General features: G+C 51.4%; 1 protein-coding gene across 1 annotated transcript in view; it reads left to right on the forward strand.

Annotated features, from left to right (window-relative positions):
- The first annotated feature begins 1,941 nt into the window (after window positions 1–1,941).
- Window positions 1,942–23,052, forward strand: part of kif5ab (kinesin family member 5A, b) — a 53,554-nt gene continuing 32,443 nt past the window's right edge. Inside the window, exons 1-10 of the mRNA XM_069906350.1 lie at window positions 1,942–2,070; window positions 6,659–6,746; window positions 9,710–9,783; window positions 11,415–11,529; window positions 13,209–13,247; window positions 14,523–14,578; window positions 16,335–16,422; window positions 19,033–19,157; window positions 21,538–21,642; window positions 22,587–22,735. Coding sequence (XP_069762451.1) covers window positions 1,942–2,070; window positions 6,659–6,746; window positions 9,710–9,783; window positions 11,415–11,529; window positions 13,209–13,247; window positions 14,523–14,578; window positions 16,335–16,422; window positions 19,033–19,157; window positions 21,538–21,642; window positions 22,587–22,735 — 968 coding nt within the window. The remainder of the gene's footprint in view (window positions 2,071–6,658; window positions 6,747–9,709; window positions 9,784–11,414; window positions 11,530–13,208; window positions 13,248–14,522; window positions 14,579–16,334; window positions 16,423–19,032; window positions 19,158–21,537; window positions 21,643–22,586; window positions 22,736–23,052) is intronic.

Below are 23,052 nucleotides of genomic sequence, written 5' to 3' on the forward strand. Positions count from 1 at the left end.
CTAGCCAGGTCGGATCATTCCGGACTGGTCGGCCACCTGTGAAGAGCTCCTGTCTTTTGCTAATAAAAGCCTTGGTTTGGATCAACAAGTCTTTGGTTCTTTCGACGAGCTCTACAATTTTATTAGCAAAAGACAGGAACTCCTCACAGGTGGCTGACCAGTCCGGAATGATCCGACCTGGCTAGGGACACAACCCTTTAAGGCCCAGACAATAGGCGTGGCTAAGCTCTCAGCCAATCGCTGTTAGCACAGTCATTACATACTCTAGACACTGTAACTATGTACATTGGTGATAGGTCTGTACTATCACACTTAGCCCTTGTTTGACTCCTCACAATCCATTCTTACTTAACCCTTGTTTGATCCCTTACACTGTGGTCACCACCTTTTCACACTGCTTTCTTCAGGCACGAGGTACAGAAGTTTGGTATCTCCAACTATCAGGTTCTGGAACGTTCCTGTACTACCCTGACCATAAACTACTCGAGGGGCACCAAATCTCCAAATCTTCCATATGCACTGTTGAAATGTTACTGATTTCTTGCATTAACTGCAACTGTGAATATTTATCTATGCTTTCCTATTTATAATTCCCTTTCTGTCTCGGCACGTTGTGGTAATTTAACGTGGATGCCTGTATTTGGTGCATCTTGGGTCCCTGTGTGGCTGCAGCACATGTGTTTTGTGATCATGGTATGGGATATGCTCCTCTCCGAGAGTAGTCAACCTGTGGAATTCTCTGCCACAGAGGGATGTAGAGTTGAAGTCACTGAATGTATTTTAAAATAGGAAATCAATGGATTTCATGACACACAGGACATTGGGCATTTGAGAGAGGACAGGTCTGTGGTATTGAGATGACAGATTCAATAGAATCATATTGAGAGGACTGAATGGCCTTTCTTTTTCTGTCTTACACCACACTGTGTACAATCCTGGTCTCCTATCCATGGGTCAAACCACACTGCATACTCTTTATGTACAATCTCTGTCTCCTTCTCCCTGATCCAGACCACAGTACACAGTTCCAGGATTCAGTGAAGAAGTCAGGAAGAAATTCCTGACCTCAGAGCAGCACTCTCCTTCCCACAGCAACCTTCAGAGAAGGGAGTAATTGAATAACTGCAGGGAGGGGGTAGGAGAGGAGGGTGAAAGGATCCCCGGAGACAGCAGATGAGCTCTTTCTGTGCCACGAGGAATGGGCAGTGACATGCCGAGGAAACTCTTCCCCACTGCTCTGCGCAGGTGCAGTTCCCCTCACCACCATGTCCACGCCCTGATTGTTTGTTGTGGTCCGAGAATGACATGCAGGCTGACCTATCAAGTGCATCCACCGGGCCACTAATGCAGTTTTTGGCACCAGCTCGGCCAATGAATGGCCTAGGGAGGTGGGACAGACTTCATCAGCTGTTCTGAATGGTGCACTGACGAGAGATTGGGCTATTGTGGGCAATGGCTCATCTTGTGTGTGTATATAATATGTATATTGTTAATTAAATTTATCTAGCCTGGAAAAAAACTGATTAGGGAATTCTTTTTTCTGTTTGCATATTGTCAGATCAGGATTCTAGGTTTAATCAGGTACTGTCAATGGGAAAGGATTAATTTCTCTTGTTTGATGGAAGTAGAGACAAGCCCTGCTGTGTTATTCTCGCATAAATCCGGAGTCTAGGGCTGTGCAATAAGGAGCGAGTCAAATCATCCCAGTGGAGCAGATTTCTCCTTCTCATCTCTCTCACACACACATTATCTGTCCTCCCTCCCTCAAATCCTTTCTCTTTCCAAAGTCATTACCTCTTCTGCTTACTTCCCCTTCTCCTTCATCTTTTGCTTTTTTATTCTTATTCTCTCTCTCTCTCTCTTTCCCCCCCCCCCCCCCAGCCCTCTCTCCATTAATCTCCACTGCCTCGTCGCTGTCACTGTGTCACCCTGATACCTGTGATGACAGAACAACCGACCCAATGCAACATCAAAGTGATGTGCAGATTTCGACCACTCAATCATGGTGAGATCCTTAGAGGCGATAAATTCATCCCGAAATTTCAAAATGATGACACAGTGGTGATCGCGGTAAGTGTGTGTAACTCTGTCTGTGTGTGTGTCACTGTCTCTGTGTGTCTGTCTGTCTGACTCTGTGTTTGTATATGAGAGAGAGAGCCCCACTGTACCCATGTCTGTGGAATTTGAACATGCATACATCTCTGTGAATGCCTCTGTCTCTCTGTGGTTGTATTTTCTGTGCCTTAAACATCTTCGGAGCAGGAGAAGAATGTCATTTATTATCCCAGACTGGTTTGCAATGGTGACATGAGAGTGATCTGATCCAATTTTAATCAGAGATCTGTTTTGCCTTCAGAAAGAACGTGCCTGTGTCGTTGTACATTTTGTGAGTAGGTTTCCTCAGAGCGGTGTACCGTCACAGTATTATCCGACCCCCCTTGAAACGCTCAACTCACGGCCCACATTAATCGTTCAAGCCGTACAAAATGAAGTGGGTCCCTCCACCCTGCGACTTGACCAAAAACCCGCAATGGTTGAAAGTTCATCCAAAGTAAAAGCATATATTTTAACATATCCACGTCCTGATTTTGGTGACCAGCATCTTATTTTAGTGATCAATCGCAGCTGCATTATTTATTATCTTTGTTTAAAATATTTACAACTCGCTCCCCCTAAATGAGCAGAGCAATCCACATTCCAAACCAGCCGGACAAGCCTTCAACTTTCCAACTAAATCTTCCCGTCTCCCACGGACATTTTCGTCCGACTGCTGCTGTGTGCAGAGAGCAGAGTGGGAGCAGAAGGGGCATTTGCCTTGCTGAGCACAGTCACCTGAGAAAGGGGAGAGACGCTGCGCTATCAGACGAGCCCAATTCGCAGTGTTTGGCAAACGAGACAATCTTTAGTGAAAGATGCAATCGTTCAGCACAGCAGGTCATGGATGTTTTTTCATTGATAATGTATTCAATTGTTTAGGAGTCATTTGTTTATCTTAATATGCATTTATGAATTTATTCTCCAATCCAGCAATAATTATCTGTGTACAGGTCAGTTGGAGAGTTCAGCGTTTAGCAATGTATTCTCTCATCAATAATTATGTGTCAGAGGTTTCATTAAATATATTCCCTAGCTTGAGTATGATTTGTGTGTCTGCTTTGGAGTTTTGTATAAATTATCTAATCCAGTCATAATTGTGAATGCGTGTGTGTTTTCTTGCTTTATAAAGAAATTATCCTAAAATAGTTTGTGTGTTTATGTGGTCTTTCGATGCAAGAAGGGTCTCCCACACCTTCTCTTTCTGTCTCTTCTCTCCCTCTCTCCCCACTCCCTTTTCTCTTTCTCTCCCCCTCCCTTTTTCTCTCCCTTCCCCATTCCGTTTCCTCTCTCCCCTCCCCTCCCTCTCCCCCCCCTTTTCTCTCTCCCCCTCCGTTTTCTCTCTCTCTGCCCCCTCCACTCCCTCCCCCCTCTCTCTCAGGGTGACATTGGTGCCTGCCTCCGCCCCCTTGCAGCCCCACTTGCGTCCTTGCACTGATGAACCCTACCATGTGCGCACTGCAGCAGCTTCACCTGCAGTGGCTCGATCCGCCCCTCTGCCCACTTCAGCCATTGAGGGGGATGGGATGGAGGGCTAAAATTCTAGTGGTATTGATGCACAGAACAGGCCTGGAGCCTGCTTCAGCCCGCACAGTGGGGAGCAGGTAAAAGATTGGCACCTCCTGCCCTGCCTTGAGGCAGTGTCAAGACTCTCTGCAAGGGATCTCCCTGCCACCATCACTGCACTCAGGGCGAGAGTCGGGGGGGGGGGCATAAGAAAGAAGGGTGGTGTGGAGTGGGGGGGGGGTTGTAAGAAAGAAGGGTGGTGTGGAGTGGGGGGGGGGGGTTGTAAGAAAGAAGGGTGGTGTGGAGTTGGGGGGGTTGTAAGAAAGAAGGGTGGTGTGGAGTGAGGGCATGAGAGGGATATGGTGGGATGGGTGAAGGGGGAGAGGGGGCGTGAGGAGGGAGCACTGTGGGAGGGAGGGGAATGAGGAGGGAGGGCCTCATGGAGGGAAGGTGGTGAGGAGGGATCACCACGGGAGGGTGCAGCAAGGACAGAGGGGAGTGAGGAAGGAGGGGCGGTGGGGAGGGATAGTGAGGGGATGGTGAGGAGGGAATGGATGGTAAGGAGGGAATGAATGGTGAGGAGGGAGGGGATGGGAGGGAGGGGTGGGAAGGAGGGAGGGAGGGGCAGAGGAGGGAGGAGGTGTGGAGGAGGGTGGGAGGGAATGGTGAGGAGGGATGGGTGGCGAGGAAGGACGGGTGATGAGGATGGAGGGATGGACAGCAAGGAGGGGTGCATCCAAGAGGTGGAAACTCTCAGAGGTGCTGCTTTCTCAGTGATGTGCGAACCCAGCTCTCCCTCCAACATCTTGACTCCATGTTAAATCTCTTTGGGAAAGGTCAGGGCAGCTGTTTCCGGTCGGTGTCCCTGAGCTAATATTGATCTCACAACTACTGACACATCAGTAACCCCCCCCCCCCCCCCCCCCCCCACCAAGGCTGCTCTCTGTGGAACCTTTCTGTGCACTAATTGGTTCTTAATATCTGACAAATTTTCTAGTAGTGGTGGGGGGGGGGGGGGGGGGAATAATCTCTGTTGATTATCCTTCTCTCTCTGCTCCGGGGAAATGTGATGAGAGTTTCCAAACTGCAATTTACATCTAATAGCTCTGAGAATTGCCTCATTCAGGAAGGTAAGATGAGCTGAATCTGACAACACAAAACAGGGTTGGAACAGCTGGTGTTTCTATCCCTACCCCCTCCCCTCTGTCCCCCCTCCCCTCTGTCCCCCCTCCCCTCTGTCCCCCCTCCCCTCTGTCCCCCCCTCCCCTCTGTACCCCTCCTCTCCCCTCTGCATCCATCCCCATCTCTCTGTACCCTTCTGTCCTCTCTGTATCCTCCCCTCCCTCCCCTCCGTATCGCTCCCCTCTCGTCCCCTCCCTTCTATCCTCTTCTCCCCCGTGTCCCCACCCCTCCCCTCCCCTGTACCCCTCTCCTCCCCTCTGTAGCCCTCTCCTCTACCTGCCCCCTCCCCTCTGCATCCTCTTCTCCCCCTGCATCCTCTTCTCCCCTCCCTCCCTTCTGTCCCCATCCTCCCCTCACTTCTGTCCCCTCACCCTTCCCCTCTGTCCCCTCCCCTCTCCTCCCACCCTCCTCTCCCCTCCCTCTCTTTCACTGTCCCCACCCTCCCCTCACCTCTGTACCTCTCCTCTTCCCTTCCTTCTGTACCCTCTGTGCCATTCCCTCCCTCTGTTCCCTCCCCTCCCTCTGTTCCCTCCCCTTCCCTTCCCTCTGTCGTCTACAGGTGTTCAACAGCAGCACGAGATGTCACCAGTACTGGGGTTGGAGGGAGAAACTGCTTGGGCCGCATCTCCCTGTTTTGCAGGAGGCTGAGCAGGGGTTCTTTTCATCCCAGCCCCTCCCTGTTGACCCAGTCCCCTACCCGAGCTGTTCCCCTTTCCCTGCATTTGGCCCATCTCCCCCTGAACCTTTTCCGTCCATGGACCTGTCCAAATGTCTGTTAAACGGTGTAATTGTCCCCACCTCCACCACTTCCTGGGGCAGCTCGTTCCACACACCCACCACCCTCTGTGTGAAGAAGGTGCCTCTCAGGTCCCCTTTAAATCTCCCCCCTCTCACCTCTTGCTGTGTGGGTAGGTGTGTGTGCGTGTGCATGCATGCACATGTGCCCAGGTGTTTCTCTGTGTGTGGGCCTGTTGAATTTACATGTTCAGGTTTAAATTTATATGTCACATTGTACTCAGCACAGTGAGAAGGGTTCTTCTGCGAGCAGTCTAAAGGTTATCTCTAACATTTATACAGCGGGGTAAAGTAGAACAAGAGCACAATTCCAGGGTAGAGAGCTACAATAATAAAGATCAATGAGCACAAAGCAAGGGCAGTGTGAGAGCACTGGGTGGGGTGATTCAGGAGCCTGATGGCTGTGGGGAAGAAGCTGTCTTTAACCCTGTTGGTGCGTGATCTCACACCCCTGAGTTTTCTCCCTGACGGGAGAAGGGAGTGATGGGTCCTTCAGGATGTCGGCTGCCTTTCCCAGACAGGTGGAGTCCATGGAGGGGAGGGGGCTTTACATGATGTTCTAACCTCCATTCACCACCTTCTGCAGCTTCCCCCAATCTTGAGCTGAGCTGGTTCTCCCCCCATCCACCCCAGAAAACATTTGTGGTTGGCAGGTTAGTCGGGTGCTGTGAATGAGCACCCGACTAACCTGCTGTGAATGGGTGAGGGGGTGGGGGGGCTAGTTGATGTGAATGTTGGGGTGGAATAAAATGGGGATCAGTGTGAAGTGGTGGAGGAACCCAGTGCAGAATTTTGTGTCAGTGTGGTTGGCAATCCCAGCTGTGGCTGAGTTGTAGAGGGAGGCCACTCAGCCCATCAGATCCATGCCAGCCCCAACAGAACCATCTGTTCAATCAGGTTCATGGATGGGAAAGGATTGGAGGGATGATGTGTCAAACGTAGGCAAAGGGAGCTAGCTCAGACAGACAAGAGGGAACAAAGGGCCAGCTTCTGTGTTCATTGATGTTTCTCTCTCTCTCTCTCTCTCTCTCTCTCTCTCTCTCTCTCTCTCTCTCTCTCTCTCTCTCTCTCTCCCCTACAGGGCAAGCCTTTTGTCTTTGATCGGGTGTTCCCAACCAACACGAGCCAGGACCAGGTCTACAACGCCTGTGCCAAGCAGATTGTACGAGGTGTGAAGGGACCCACGGGTGGCCGACATTCTGCAGACAATGTGGGCAGGGAGTGGACTGGGATGGGCTAATGGTGTGGACAAGATCAACGAAAGAGAGAAGTTTGGAATTGAACTCTTTGTGGCCGAGAAATAGTGAAGACCTTTGTTTCACTGTGCTAGCCAGGAAAGTCAACACAGCAGAAGGTTCTCAAGGCATGGACACCGGAGAACCCGCGCTAAGGTGGTGGGGGGTCAAATAGAGTGAGACCAGGGTGGGATGGATACACATGCAGACCTGCACGCCCCACACACGTGCACCCTCATGCTTGCATGTACACCCACCCACACAGTCACATTCATCCATCCACGCACAGACACGCACTTGCACCCTCACATGTGCACCCAGGCACTCGTACCCATGCACACCAACACGTGCACCTGAGTGCACACCCCCAGCCTCGCATGCACACCCACGCATGAGCACGCAGGCACCTATTTCTTGAAGTGGAACCCTCGTGAGTGAAGGGCAGGTAGATGGGTAGCTCGTGGAGAATACGATATACAGGGGAAATTGGGATGAACCAGGGAATTATCGGCCAGTGAGCCTCACATCAGTGCTAAGGAAACAACTGGAAAGGAAACCTTGGGATAAGATTTACACACATTTAGAAAGGCATCGTCAGATGATCGATGAGGGTGGGGCAGTGGGTGTGTCTATACGGACCAGTCAGGTGATCGGTGGGTGGTCCACATGGATCAATCAGGTGATCAGTGAGGGTGGGGCAGTGGGTGTGTCTATACAGACCAGTCAGGTAATTGGTGGGTGTGTTTATACGGACCAGTCAGGTGATCGGTGGGTGGTCCATGTGGACCAGTCAGGTGATCAGTGAGGGTGGGGCAGTGGGTGTGACTATACAGACCAGTCAGGTGATCAGTGGGTGGTCCACATGGACCAGTCAGGTGATCGGTGGGTGTGTCCATATGGATCAGTCAGGTGATCATGGGGCAGTGGGTGTGTCCATATGGAGTAGTCAGGTGATTGGTGGGTGTGTCCATACAGACCAGTCAGGTGATCGATGGGTGTGTCCACTTGGACCAGTCTGGTAATCGGTGGGTGTGTTTATATGGACCAGTCAGGTGATCGGTGGGTGGTCCATGTGGACCAGTCAGGTGATCACTGAGGGTGGGGCAGTGGGTGTGTCTATACAGACCAGTCAGGTGATCGGTGGGTGTGTCCACACAGACTAGTCAGGGGTTTGGTAAACTCCCTCATGGTCGCTGATTCAGAAGGTTCCGATGCAGTGGGCTGGCCCAGAGAAGATGTGGGGTAGTGGAGCAAGGCTGTTATTCAGGCTGGAGACCTGTGACCAGTGGTCTTCCACAGAGATGGGTGTCGGGATTCCTGTGGTCTGTGATGTATATAAATTACAGTAAAACCCCCATTTTCTGGAATTCAAGCAACCGGCAAAAAAGTGGGGGAAAATAAATACATAAAAATTTGACAGTCCACTCACGGTCAGCTCCCAATCACTCAACATGCAATCTCATGCAAGCGGAAAATGCACTTATCTGGCATCTACCAATCCCCATCGGTTTTACTGCACTTGGGAAAAAATGTAGGTGAGTGCTTCAGTCAGATTGCAGATGATAAAGATTGGAGTTGTCAGCAATGAAAGAATACGCCAGAATAGAGATTAATGAGTGAGACGGGCAGTGAAATGGCAGGTGGTGATGAATCCAGACAAGTGGGCAATGATGCACTTTGGGAGGTCAAGTGCAAGGGGATTGTATACAATGAATGGGGGGGAGCTCAGGAAAGCATTGATGTGCAGAAGGATCTGGGGGTCTGAAAGTAGCCACACAAGTGGGACGCTGGGTTTCACTGGCAGGGACTGAGTACAAGGGCAAGTTCAGGGGAGATGTTTGGGAAAGTGTTTTTGCACACAGGGGTGGGTATCTGGAGGGGGCTGCCAGGGACAGAGGTGAAAACAGATCCAGCAGTGGTTTTTGAGAAGTTTCCAGACAGACCATGAACATGGAGGCAGGGGCAGGACCAGATCAAGCAGCAGGGCCGAGTTTGAGCTTCACATTCAGCACAGACACACAGGTTGAAGGGCCTGTGCTGTGGACAACAATGATGATCCTGTGTGTGACTGTTGATGTTGGGGAGCATGGTAGGTGAGATGTCTTGGAGGGGGGGGGTGGGGGGTGGTTCCAGCCTGTGAACTGGAACCAAACAAGACTGTTTGCGGTGAGGTATGAGGGGGTTTCGGTGGGTGACAATCAGCACTGCTCCAATTCAATCTCCCTTCCCCGGCCATGGCACTCCATCCTCACCCCCTCCCTCCAACAGTCTCCCTCCTCAACCACTCCCTCCCACAATCTCCCTCCTCTCACCCTCCAGTCTCCCTCCTCAACCCCTCCCTTCCACAATCTATCACCTTACCACATCCCTCCCACACCCTCTTTACCCCTCCCACAGTCTCCCTCCCAGTCTCCCTCCTAAACCCCTCTCCACATTCTTCTCACCCTCTCCCACTGTCTCCCTTCTCACCCCTCCCTCCCTCAGTCTCCCTCTTCACCCCCTCCTACAGTCACCCTCCTCACCCCCTCCCACTATCTCCCTTCTCACCCCCTCATAGTCCCCCTCCTCACCCCCTCCCTCCAATAGTCTCCCTCCTCACACCCTCACTCCCAGTCTCCCTCTTCACCCCATCACTCCCAGTCTCCCCCCCTCCCCCCCACAGTCTCCCTCCTCACCCCCTTCCCCCACAGTCTCCCTCCTCACCCACCCCTCCCTCCTACAGTCTCACTCCCTCCCTCCCACAGTTTCTATCTTTACCCCCTCCCAATGTCTCCCTCATCACCCCCTTCCTCCCACGGTGCTCCCTCCTCAGGCCCTCCCTCCCGCGGAGCTCCCTCCTTACCTCCTCCTGCTTGGAGTATGATCCAAGATTTTCACCAAGATCTTTCTTTCTGCAGATGTCTTGGGTGGTTACAATGGGACTATTTTTGCCTACGGTCAGACGTCCTCAGGAAAGACACACACCATGGAGGTGAGCTGGCAAAGTGGGTGAGGTCCCTTGGAATTTAATTCTCCTGAAGTCCCTGTCCTGGGGATTATTGGTACTGGAACCATGTTGTCATTGCACAAGTCGAGGGGAGGCTGTGAGTTGTGGAGGCGGATGGGGGACATGGAGGGAGGGAGGAGTGGGGATGGAACCTGGGAGTGGAGCATGGGAATGGCTAGGGATCAGAGTAGGGGATAGAGCGTGAGGCAAGTGAGGGAGCTTGAGGGGGGGGAGTATGGGAGGGAGTGAGTGCAAACCCTTTCCTTTCTGCACTCCCTTTCCCTCCTCTCCCCATGTATCTCACACCCTGTCCCTTCCCCTTTTCCCCTTCCCCCTTTGCCCTTTCCCCTTTCCTGATTCTCCCCTTCCCTCATACCCCTTCTTCCCCCTCCCCTCCCCTCCTCTTCCCTGGGGGTTGGGTGGGGGGAAGAAGAGAGTGTGATTGAGCTTTTGCCCTCCCCCCTTCGCCCTTCCCCCTTTGCCCTTCCCCCTTTGCCCTTCCCCCTTTGCCCTTCCCCTTTTGCCCTTTCCCCCTTTGCCCTTTCCCCCTTTGCCCTTTCCCCCTTTGTCCTTTCCCCCTTTGCCCTTTCCCCTTTCCCCTTCACTATCATCATCCCCCTTCCCTGATTCTCCCCTTCCCCCACACCCCTTCTTCCCCCTCCCCTCTCCTCCTCTTCCCTGGAGGTTGGGTGGGGGGAAGAAAGTGTGATAGAGGAGGGATGGGTCCTTTAAAATGTTGGCAACTTTCCTGAGACTCCGATTGTGTGGATAGTGGATGAGGATCCAAGTAACCTGCAGGCCGGTTTAATTGAAACATCACTGAGTATGTGATGTCATATATGTTCTCTGACAGTAAACTTGACTACAGGTGCAGGGATGTCCCACTACAACTGATGGTGGGGAGACCAAAGAAACTAGTGGATACTAGAGATTCAAGGAGATAGGGTGGGGGAGAAGGTGTTTGAAACACTTCCCTTCATGGGTCAGGGCACTGAGTCCAGGAGCAGGGACATCCCGTTACAACCTCCAGGACACTGGGAAGACCACACTTGGAGTATTGTGCACAGTCTGGACACCCAGCTGTAGGAAGGATTCACTGAGCTGGAAGGGGGGCAGCAATGATCCACTAGGATGTTCCCAGGACTGGAGGGCTGGAGTTACAAGAAGAGGCTGGATAGGCCTTTCTTCCTGGAGTGGAGGAGGCTGAGGGGGGACTTTCTCGAGATTTATAAAACTATGAGGGGCATGGATAAGGTAGGTGGTCACAGTTGTTTCCCCAAGGTAGATGATTCTAGAACTAGAGGGGAGAGAGATTAAGGAGAACCCGAGGGGCACCTTTTCCCAGAGGGTGGTGGGTGTGTGGAAGGAGCTGCCACAGGGAGCTGGTGGAGGGGATACAACTGCAACCACGCAGACATTTGGGCAGATAAGCAGGTGTTGAGGACCAAATGCAGGCAAATGGGATGAGACCAGTATGCACCTTGGTCAGCATGGAGGGTTGGGCTGAAAGGCCTATTTCTAAGCCATAGGAGTGTGATGAGTGGGGAGAGGAGAGGTGGGAGGGGAGATGGGAATAGCCGAGCCGTGAATGGTGTTTGTCGGTCTTTGTCTGACAGGGCGCACTCCATGACACACACTTGATGGGCATCATACCCAGGATTGCTCACGACATCTTCAACCACATATATGCCATGGACGAGAACCTGGAGTTCCACATAAAGGTGCGGGAATAGGGGTGGGGGTGGGCAGGGTGAGGGCCACTGCTGGAGACGTCCACAGAGGGAGAGGGGGCGGAGGGAGGGAGGGAGAAGGGGAAGGATAGGGAGGGAGGGGAAGGTGGCGGAGGGAGATAGGGAGGGGTAGGTGACAGAGGGAGATAGGGAGGAAGGGGGAGGTGACGGAGGGAGATAGGGATGGAGAGAAAGGTGACAGAGGGAGAGAGGGGAGGTGGGGAGGTGGCAGAGATAGTGAGGGGAAGGTTACAGAAAGAGATGGGGGGAGGTGACGGAGGGCCCATTCTTTTTTTTAAAATTTTTTATTTTTCACACTATAAACCACATTGATCAAGATACATACATTTTCCTTTTCAAATATATACAGTGTCGTTTTCTTCCCCCCCTCCCTCTTCCCATCCCACCCTCCCTACCTCCCCTCCCATTCATTTAAAGTTCAGAATCTAAGATACATTAAACCCGTCAAACAATAAAAATAAACAAGAAATTCCACTGAGTCAATTCTTTTCATTCCCTTTTCCTTCTGTCATTTTAGGTGGTAGATGTCCCCGGTAGGTTTTCTCTATTGTGTTTCATGTATGGCTCCCATATTTGTTCAAATATTGTAATATTATTTCTTAAATTATATGTTATTTTTTCTAATGGAATACATTTATTCATTTCTTTATACCATTGTTGTATTCTCAAGTTATCTTCTAATTTCCAGGCTGACATAATACATTTTTTTGCTACAGCTAGGGCTATCCTAACAAATCTTTTTTGTGCACCATCCAAATCAAGTCCAAATTCTTTGTTTTTTATGTTACTTAGGAGAAAGATCTCTGGGTTTTTTGGAATATTACTTTTTGTGATTTTATTTAATATCTGGTTTAGATCTTCCCAAAATTTTTTCATTTTCTCACATGTCCAGATTGCATGAATTGTTGTTCCCATTTCCTTTTTACAGCGAAAACATCTGTCAGATACTGTTGGGTCCCATTTATTTAACTTTTGAGGTGTAATATATAGCCTGTGTATCCAGTTATATTGTATCATACGTAACCTCGTATTTATTGTATTTCTCATAGCTCCTGAGCATAACTTCTCCCATGTTTCATTCTTTATCTTTATGTTTAGATCTTGTTCCCATTTTTGTTTAGTTTTACCATTTGTTTCCTCATTCTCCTTTTCTTGTAGTTTAATATACATATTTGTTATAAATTTTTTGATTATCATTGTGTCTGTAATCACATATTCAAAATTACTTCCCTCTGGTAACCTCAGACTGCTTCCCAATTTGTCCTTCAAGTAGGATTTCAGTTGGTAGTATGCCAACACTGTATCGCGAGTTATATTATATTTATCCTTCATTTGTTCAAAGGATATAATTTATTTCCTGAAAAGCAATTTTCTCTTCTTTGATCCCTTTTTCGACGGAGGGCCCATTCCATGCCTCTGTTGACCATCTCCACTCATGGTCCAGTTCCCTAGCCCTCAATCCCCTGATCTTCCCAACGTTTAACCCCTGCTCTTTGCAGCAGCTGAGTGATGATGTGCCTTTGATCCCCTGGGCAAGAGAATCCCGGAGATTGCCCTCCTCTGAGAGACAGCCCACACACCCCCCTCCCCACCAACCTGTAAAAATTCGCAGTTATGCCACACCTGTTTAATTTCCTCTTGTCCCAACAGGTTTCGTACTTGAAATCTACATGGACAAGATCCGTGACCTGCTTGATGGTAATTCTTGTCCTGATCAACGATTTGAGAACATTTGGCCCTTCAACTGTGAATGAGCTCTGTGACTGTTCCTTCCTTGCTGCTAACAGGTGGCACCCATGTCCCTTCCAATCATTCCCCCTTCAGTTCCTGTCAGTCATCACACAGTCCCTGCGGGCAACACTTCTGGGCTGAGACGACCCCTCCTCTTTCCTATCCCATCCTTCATCACCCAGCCCTTAACACATACAGGATTGATTTAAATTCATCCTAACTTCACTGCTCAAAGGAGAATTCTGCTTTCCCCTCTGCCCCCTTACACCCTCGGAGGGAACTGCATTCTATTTACCATTCCCGTACATATAGTGTGTGAGGGAGCATCATTCTGTCTGACCCTGGGAGTGTGTGATGGGACAGTGTGGAGGGCGTTTCACTCTGTGTCTGACTCTGGAGTGTGTGATGGGACAGTGTGGAGGAGCTTCATTCTGTGTCTGACCTGGGAGTGTGTGATGGGACGGTGTGGAAGGAGCTTCATTCTGTGTCAGACCCTGGGAGTGTGCGATGGGACAGTGGGAGGGAGATTCAGACTCTGATCCAGGAGTGTATAATGGACAGTGTGGAGGGAGCTTTCCTCTGAGTCTGACCCTGGGTGTGTGTGATGGGACGGTGTAGAGGGAGCTTCACTCTGTGTCTGACCCTGTGAGTATATGATGGGACGGTGTGGGGGAATCGTCACTAGGGTCTAACCGATGCACTCCTGAACTTTGGACATGACAGAATTGTTGCTCCAAGTATCTGATACAGAGGCTCCATCGAAAATTTGCATTGCATTCTCATAACCTGCTCGATCATTGGAATCCGTGAAGAGACACACAATTTTCAGTGACAGACCTCACTTTATGAAATGACATTGAATTTTGCGATTCCAGGAAAGACTTCTCACAACAAATCTAGTTCGATTCTTCTGTGGTGTCTTACTCCTGTTCCCAACACATCTGTGCTCGGCTTTTCACTGAAAAACCCTCTTCCCGGGGCTCCATCGGACCCATCCATCTCTCCACATCTATCTTCTTCTGTCCAATATCCCATCACTTCTTGGTCCCTTCCCCCGCTTCCCTCTACTCTATGCTGCCACCCTTCCGTCGGTCCCCCACCCGAAACGTTCACTGACCCATTCATTCCGTGGAAGCTACCTGACCTGCTGAGACTTTTCGGCAGCTCATTCCTTGCTCAGGATTCAAGTGCTTTCAATTTCCTGTGTCTTATTAAATTACAATAGTTCTTCCTGTTCCTCAGTGGCGAAGACAAACCTCTCCGTGCATGAAGATAAGAACAGAGTTCCCTTTGTTAAGGTGAGAGGCAGAGGGATCGGGCCTTGAGTTAATATCTCTTTTGTCCTAAAAATGGACTGTCCATGGGACTGCACAATGGGACGGTGTGGAAGGAGCTTCACTCTGTGTCTGACTCCGGGAACGTGTGATGGGACAGTGAGGAGGGAGTTTCACTCTGTGTCTGACCCCAGGAGTGTGTGATGGGATGTTGTGGAGGGAGCTTCACTCTGTGTCTGACTCCGGGAATGTGTGATGGGACAGTGAGGAGGGAGCTTCACTCTGTGTCTGACCCCAAGAGTGTGTGATGGGATGGTGTGGAGGGAGTTTCACTCTGTGTCTGACCCCGGGTGTGTGTGATGGGATGTTGTGGAGGGAGCTTCACTCTGTGTCTGACTCCGGGAATGTGTGATGGGACAGTGAGGAGGGAGCTTCACTCTGTGTCTGACCCCGGGAGTGTGTGATGGGATGTTGTGGAGGGAGCTTCACTCTGTGTCTGACTCCGGGAATGTGTGATGGGACAGTGAGGAGGGAGCTTCACTCTGTGTCTGACCCCAAGAGTGTGTGATGGGACAGTGTGGAGGGAGTTTCACTCTGTGTCTGACCCCGGGTGTGTGTGATGGGATGTTGTGGAGGGAGCTTCACTCTGGGTCTGACTCCGGGAATGTGTGATGGGACAGTGAGGAGGGAGCTTCACTCTGTGTCTGACCCCAAGAGTGTGTGATGTGACGGTGTGGAGGGAGCTCCACTCTGTCTCTGACCCGGGGAGTGTGTGATGGGATGGTGTGGAGGGAGTGTGCAAGTGAACTGATCGGGGAGATTGTGTGAGGGGACAGGATGGAGGGAGGGTGGGAGGGAACAGGTTGGAGGGTGGGAGAGGCAGGAGGAGGTTGTCAGGGGATGGGGCGGGGGGGTCAGGGTGTGTGTGGAGAATGTGTCGGGAGACAGGGCTGGGGAGCAAGGCTGGGGGAGGGGACGGGGGAAATTTCGAGGCGGACGGTGTTGGGGGAGGGATTGAGGGTACAGGGCAGGGGGTGAGAGGGGGACAGGGTGGGGGAGGCTGTGTTTAGGATGGGGAGGGTGTGGGCAGAGGATGGGTGTGGGGGTCGGGGCGGGGGAAGATGTGAGGGGACGGGATGGAACAGGGTGGGGGAGGTGTAGGGCGGACGGGATGGCGGTGGGTATGGAGGGATGGGGCGTGGGGATACAGGACGTGGCGGGGTAAGTGCAGGGAGAGTTGTGGAGGGATGGGCCAGAGGGAAGGTGAGAGGGGACGGGGCGGGGGGAATTGCGGGGGTAGGAGGGTGGGGGAGGGTGTTAGGGGTTGGGAGGGTGTTAGGGGACGGCATGGTGCGGGGGATGTGTGAAGGATTTCCAGGGGGAGGTGTGAAGGGACGGGGTGCAGGGAGTTGTGGGAGGAGGGGGAGTGAGGGAGGATGTGTGGGTGCAGGATGGTGTGGGGGAGGTGTGGGGGGTGGGTGTGTGGGGGTGGGGTGGCGGGATGGTGTGAGAGAATAGGGCGGGGGAGGTGTGGTTGGATGGGACGTCAGGAGGGTGTGAGGGGATGGGACAGGTTAGGTGTTGGGCGGATGTGCCAGGGGGCGGGTGTCACCCTCCTGCAGCGTACATGGTGTGCTTCCCTCTGGCTCATCCCTCCGCAACTCTCCCTGCACTTACCCCTCCACGTCCTGTCCCCTCACACCCTCCTCCGCCCCATCCCTCCAGACCCCACCACGTCCCAGCAGGACTAGTGACTGCTGCTGTTGTTGTTGTTCTGCAGGGCTGCACGGAGCGCTTTGTGTCAAGCCCGGAAGAGGTGATGGATGTGATAGACGAGGGGAAGTGTAATCGTCATGTTGCAGTCACCAGTACGTGAGGCATTGATGCTTTCATCCCTGTGTCATCCCTCTGTCCTCCATGTTCCCACCCTTTGACCCCAGGCTCACTCACCGCCTAACATTTGAAGGATGCCCAGGAGGGTTTCTGTTTCTCATTCATTGGAACTAAGTCCAGTAGAAGGCCCCATGATCCTGTTCCTGATCCCTCCAGCCAATGAGTCCACATCCAACTCCCACATGAATGACTTTCTCCCTCCATCTAACCTGTCTCGTTCTGTCAGACCTTGCAGTGGAATCCCCTTTGAATCTTTTAAACCAGATTGTGTCTAACCCTGGTCAATCCAGGTTTTCTTCATATGTCAGTTCTGCCATCCCAGTGGGTCTGCGAGGAGGGTTCTTCGGCAAGCAGATATGTGGGTTATCTCTATACAGCCAGGTACAGAGCACAGTTAACAAAGCACAGAGTTACAGTGGAAAGGGAGATCAGTGAGCACAAACCAAGGGCAGTGTGAGAGTACTAGGTGGGGTCATTCTGTAGCCTGGTTGCTGTGTGGAAGAAGCTGTCTTTAACCTTGTTGGTGCATGATCTCACACCCCTGTCTTCTCCCCGATGGGAGGAGGGAGAAGGGAGTGTCCGGGGCGGGATGGGTCCTTCAGGATGTTGGGTGCCTTTCCCGGACAGTGGGAGATGTAGGTGGAATCTGTGGAGGGGAGGTGGGGGGGGGGTTTATGTGATGTTCTAGGCTCCATTCACCATCTTCTGGAGCTTCTCCCGACCTTGAGCAAAGCAGCTCCCATCCCGCGCTGTGATCCACCTTGCAAGTCTGCTCTCGACAGGGTGGGTGTAGGTGTTGTGAAACAGGAATAAGCCAAATTTTGTTTGTCTTTGGAGAAAGGAGAGGTTGTTGAATGAAAGGGCAAAGAGAGATACATAGTGAAGGTGGGTCCCAGAATACAATGATCTGGTCACAGCACTATCAGCAAGAGGTGAATTCAGTGGGTGGGGTGTGTGGGTGATTCACAGGGACACGGGTCCCGTCTTAGTGTATCAGTGAGTGGGGTGTTGGGGTAATTCACGAGGACACTGCCCCTGTCCGCGTGTTTCAGTGGGTGGAGTGATTCACGGGAACATGGGTCCCATCCCAGTGTTTCAGTGGGTAGGGTGTGGGGTTAATTAACAGGGATACTGCCCCGTCCCAGTGTTTCAGTGGGTGGTGTGTGGGGGGTGATTCACTGGGACACGGATCCCGTCCTCGTGTTTCAGTGGGTGCGGTGTGGTGGTGATGAATGGGGATGCACTTGGATTGTCAAGGTAGAGAAGGGTAGTGGGGCGTTTCATGGTCAGTATGATCGTACAGGCCGAAGGGCCTGTTTCCATGAGGTACCGTCTGCCTGCGGTGCCCCCCTTTTGGGGGGGGGGTGTCATATCCCTTCATTCAATGCACCCAGTTGTCAAGGAGATGGCCACCACACCATCCAATAGGTAGCCATGGATACCCCCCCATCTTGGCGAGGCATGGGACGTGGAAGGGTCGTGCATTGATGTACGGCAGGATCTGGGGAGCCAGGTTCATCATCCCTGAAAGCGGCCACAAACCAGATGGGGTGGCCCATATGTCTATGCTGAACATAATATCCCAATCAAACTCAGTCCCTGTTGCCTGAACTCCCTGCATGTGTATGTGTCTGACCAGAAACCTCCCAACCACCACTGACCTATCTGCTTCCATCTCTGCCCCTGGCAGCCCCTTCCAGGCACCCACCACTCTCACTTGCCTCCAGTGTGTGATGTTTCCACCGTGGAGAAAACATTCGGACTGTCCACCCTATCACTGCCCCTCATCATTTTACAAACCTCCATCAGGTCTCCCAACAGCCTCCACTCCAGAGAAACCAACCCAGCTTTGTTCCACCTCTCCCCGTGACCCATCCCCTCAAATCCAGGCCACATCCTGGGGAACCTCTCCTGTCCCCCTTCCAAAGCCTCCATGTCCTTCCTGTGATGGGGTGTCCAGAACTGCACACAGTGTTCCAAGTGTGGCCCATGCAGTTTTTACCTCGCAGTAACGTGACCTCCTTGCTTTTCTACTCAGGACCCTATCCCATGAAGTTCAGTGTCCCACTCCTCCTCATCACCACCCCACCTCCTTGTGTGGCCACCCTCAGGGAGTGATGGGCTTGGACCCCCAGATCCCCCCCACATATCAATGCTGTAAAGAGTCACTATTCACTGCAAACGTTCTCCTTGTATTAGATCTCCCAAAGTGCAACACCGCCCCCCCCTCCCGCAACCAACGTCCAAATTAAACTCCATCTACCATTTCCCTGCCCATATCTGTGACTGATCTGCACTTGGTGTATCCTTTAAAACCCTCTACACTGACCTGTGTGATATCTTGAGCAAATTTAGTGCTTCCAAAAAAGGCAATAATGGCTCACAGCATGATGGTCTTTGTTGGAAGGCGTTTACATTCAAAAAGATTGTACACCATAGATGGGCAGGTTATGGACTGACCCAAGGACATGGAGACAGGAACTGTGCACGGGGCTCCCAGTGTGGTCTGACCCAAGGACCTAGAAACTGCACGGTGTTCCCAGTGTGGTGTTACCCTGATTTCTTCTTTCTGGCCCACTACTCAGACATGAACGAGCACAGCTCCCGCAGCCACAGCATCTTCCTGATCAACATCAAACAAGAGAATGTGGAGACGGAACAGAAACTCAGTGGGAAACTCTACCTCGTGGACCTGGCAGGAAGTGAGAAGGTGGCTGTGAGGGATGTGGTTGGAGGGTGATGGCTGAACATGAGGATGTCATCCAATGTGAACTGACCAACTAGCCCAGTGATTCTCAACCTTTTTCTTTCCACCCACATCCCACCTTCAGCAATCCCTATGCCATCGGTGCTCTGTGATTAGTGAGGGATTGCTGAAGGTGGGATATGGGTGGGAAGAAAAAGTTTGAAAACCACTGTTTTAATCGTCCCTTATTGACTATGTGCACGGTTTCAGAACTCCAAAGGGAAATGGACCAATGACAATTATTCTCAAAAGATTTCAGTAACAATTGGGTACGGAGCAGTGATTCTCACCCTTCCCTTCCCACCCACATCCCACCTTAAGTCATCCCTTACTAATCACAGAGCACCGATGGCCTAGGGATGACTTAAAGTGGGCTGTGAGTGGAAAGGAAAAGGTTGAGAACCTCTGGTCTAGCCCAACCTTTCCATGCCCACTAAGCTGGGTCCCTCCAGCAGCTCGCTCCACACACCCACCACCCTCTGTATGAAGAAGGTGCCCCTCAGGTCCCCTTTAAATCTCTCTCCTCACCTTAAACCTGGCTGTCGAATTTTAGACTCCCCAGGAGAAGAACCATAGAAGATGACAGCACAGAAACAGGCCCTTCGGCCTTTCTAGTCTGTGCCGAACTATTATTCTGCCTAGTCCCACTGACCTGCACCCAGTCGATACCCCTCCCATCCATGTGCCTGTCCAAATTCCTCTTAAATGTTAAAATTGAGCCCACATTCACGTCAGCTGGCAGCTCGTTCCACACTCTCACCACTCTCCGTGTGAAGAACTTCCCCCTCACATTCTCCCTAAGCTTTTCCCCTTTCACCTTTAATCCATGTCCTCTGGTTTGCATCTCACCTACCCTCAGTGGTAATTGTCTACCTACATTTTGTCTCTCCCTTTCATAATTGTAAATACCTCGATCAAACCTCCCCTCATTCTTCTACGCTCCAGGGGAATAAAGTCCTAAGCTGTTTAACCCTTCAGTGCCGTAAATCTTAAAATTCTGCAGACACCTGTGATTGAAGTAAAAAGACCAAATGCTGGAAAAGCTCAGCAGGTCATACAGGGTCCTTCATGTAGCAACGGCAGAGACACAGAACCCACGTTTCATCAAAGGTTCTCTATCTTCACCTTTGTTACATAAAGGATCCTGTTTGACCTGCTCAGCTTCTCCAGCACTCTGTGTTTTTAACCTTTCCCTGTAACTCAGTTCCTGAAGTCCAGGCAACATCCTAGTAAACCTTCTCCGCACTCTTTCTATCTTATTGATACCTTTCCTGTAGTTAGGTGACCAGAACTGCACACAATTCTCCAAATTTAGCCTCACCAATGTCATAAAACCTCAACATAACATCCCAGATCCTATACTGAATACTTTGATTTATGAAGGTCAATATGCCAAAAGCTCTCTTTACAGACCCATCCACCTGTGACACCACTTTCAGGGAATTATGTATCTGTATTCCCAGATCCCTCTGTTCTACTGCATTCCTCAGTGCCCGAACCCTTACCGAATATGCCCTTTCTTGGTTTGTCCTTCAAAATGCAACACCTCACACTTGTCTGCATTTAATTCCATGTCATTGTTCAGCCCATTTTTCCACCTGGTCCAAATCTCTCTGCAAGCTTTGAAAACCTTCTTCGCTGACCACAACGGCTCCAATCTTAGTGTCATCTGCAAACTTTCTGATCCAATTTACCACATTGTCATCCAGATCATTGATATAGACAACAAACAACAATGGTCCCAGCACCGATCACTGACATACACCACTAGTCATAGACTTCCAATCTGAGAAGCAATCATCCACCACTACTCTCTGGCTTCTCCCGTCCAGCCAAAGTCGAATCCAATCATGAATACTGAATGTCTGAACCTTCCTGACTAATCTTCCACGTAGGACCTTGTTGAAGGTCTTACTAAAGTCCATGTAGACAACATCCAATGGCTTTCCTTCATCAACTTTCCTGGTAACCTCCTCGACAAAGTCAAACAAAGGAAGCCCAGAACATTGAGCTGCCAGTCCTGTCCCTCCTGCAACCCAGTTTCACTCATGGCCACAATGTCATAATTCATAAGACTGTGACTGTCCACCTTTTCCATGCCCTTCATGATCTTATAAACCTCTAGAGGATCCCCTCAGCTTCCAACGCTCCAGGAGATGTATCCCAACCTATTCTGATGCCAGCATCTGGGGCAATTGATGGGAATGCTGGGAGAATGGAATGGGATTTGTGCAGATTTGTGGGTGGAGGGACTTTTCTGGTTCCCTGGCTCTCTGACTGGACTCCCTGGGTGGACAGCAGGGGGTCTTGGGTTCTGCAGTGACCTTGAGTTTTTCTATGGCAGGTCAGCAAGACTGGGGCTGAAGGAGCAGTGCTGGATGAAGCCAAGAACATCAACAAGTCCCTATCTGCTCTGGGAAATGTCATCTCGGCCCTTGCTGAAGGAAGGGTAAGGTCAATGAGGGCGATGTAGTTTGCTGTGGAGCGAGGGGGCAAGTCCAAACAGTCAGAAATGTCAGTAGTGGAAGCAAGATGAAGCCACTGACTCATCAGGGACAGGCAGGAGTTGGCCCATCCAGCCTGCTGCCCATTCTGGCCACTCGGCCCATCAAGCCTGCTGCCCCATACTGTGAGATCGCTGATCTGACTCCACTTCCCTTCCCCTTCCCCATCAATGTTAATTCCCCATCTGTTCAAAAATCTGTGTCTACAATACATTTAATGAGACAGTCCCCACTGCTTCCTTGGGCAGAGAATCCCACAGATTCCCCACTCTCTGGGAGAAGCAGATCCTCCTCATCAGGGCACTGAGTCCAGGAGCAATGACATCCCGTTACAACTGTACAGGACGTTGGGGAGACCACACTAGTATTGTGGTCAGTTCTGGTCACCCAGCTGTTGGAAGGATGTCACTGAGCTGGAAAGGGGGCAGGAAAGATTCACCAGGATGTTCCCAGGACTGGAGGGCTGGAGTGACAAGGAGAGGCTGGATAGGCTGGGGCTTTTTCCCTGGTGGAGGAGGCTGAGGGGGGACCTTCTAGAGGCTTATAAAACCATGAGGGGCATGGATAAGGTGGGTGGTCACAGTCTTTTCCCCAGGGTCAGGGAGTCTAAAACTAGAGGGCAGAGGTTTAAGGGGAGAGATTTAAAAGGGACCTGAGAGGCAACTTCTTCACACAGAGGGTGGTGGGTTTTGGAACGAGCTGGAAGTGGTGGAGGTGGGGACAATTACACCTTCACCATGTCCTCTGGCAGCTCACCTGTCCCCTTCCCAGTGCAGCAGCACGATAAAGGGGCAATGCCAGACCTTTTTTTCCAAACTGCAGGCAACATCTTTCCCATTAACAGATAGTGCATCTCTCCCACCCTTCTCACCCCTTGTCACTCTTCCAGAAAGCCCACGTGCCATACCGTGACAGCAAGATGACCCGAATCCTTCAGGACTCACTTGGAGGCAACTGCAGGACCACCATAGTGATCTGCTGCTCGCCGTCCAGCGACAATGAGGCGGAGACCAGGTCCACACTACTGTTTGGGCAGAGGTAGGGATCTCCGTGCAGGCACTGCAGTGGACACCATGCATGGGACTGCCTCACAACTGCAGGGTCTCCAGGGAAATACTCCACCTGTCATCCAACACGCCTCTCTAAACACCTCTCAGATTCATTCTACCTGCCTGTTTCCCCTCCCCACTCCCCGTGGTCTCATCCTCTTCCACCCTCCCCTCTTCCACTGCCCCCCCATTCTGCTCCCACACACCCTACCCCCACTCCAACATCCCTCCACTTCCCCTCTCTATCCTTTCTCTCCCCCCTCTATCCCCTCTCTCCCCTTCACCCCCTCTCCCCTCCTTTCTCCC

Source organism: Narcine bancroftii, chromosome 12 (genome assembly GCF_036971445.1).
Source record: "Narcine bancroftii isolate sNarBan1 chromosome 12, sNarBan1.hap1, whole genome shotgun sequence".
In the NCBI taxonomy this organism is placed as follows: domain Eukaryota; kingdom Metazoa; phylum Chordata; class Chondrichthyes; order Torpediniformes; family Narcinidae; genus Narcine; species Narcine bancroftii.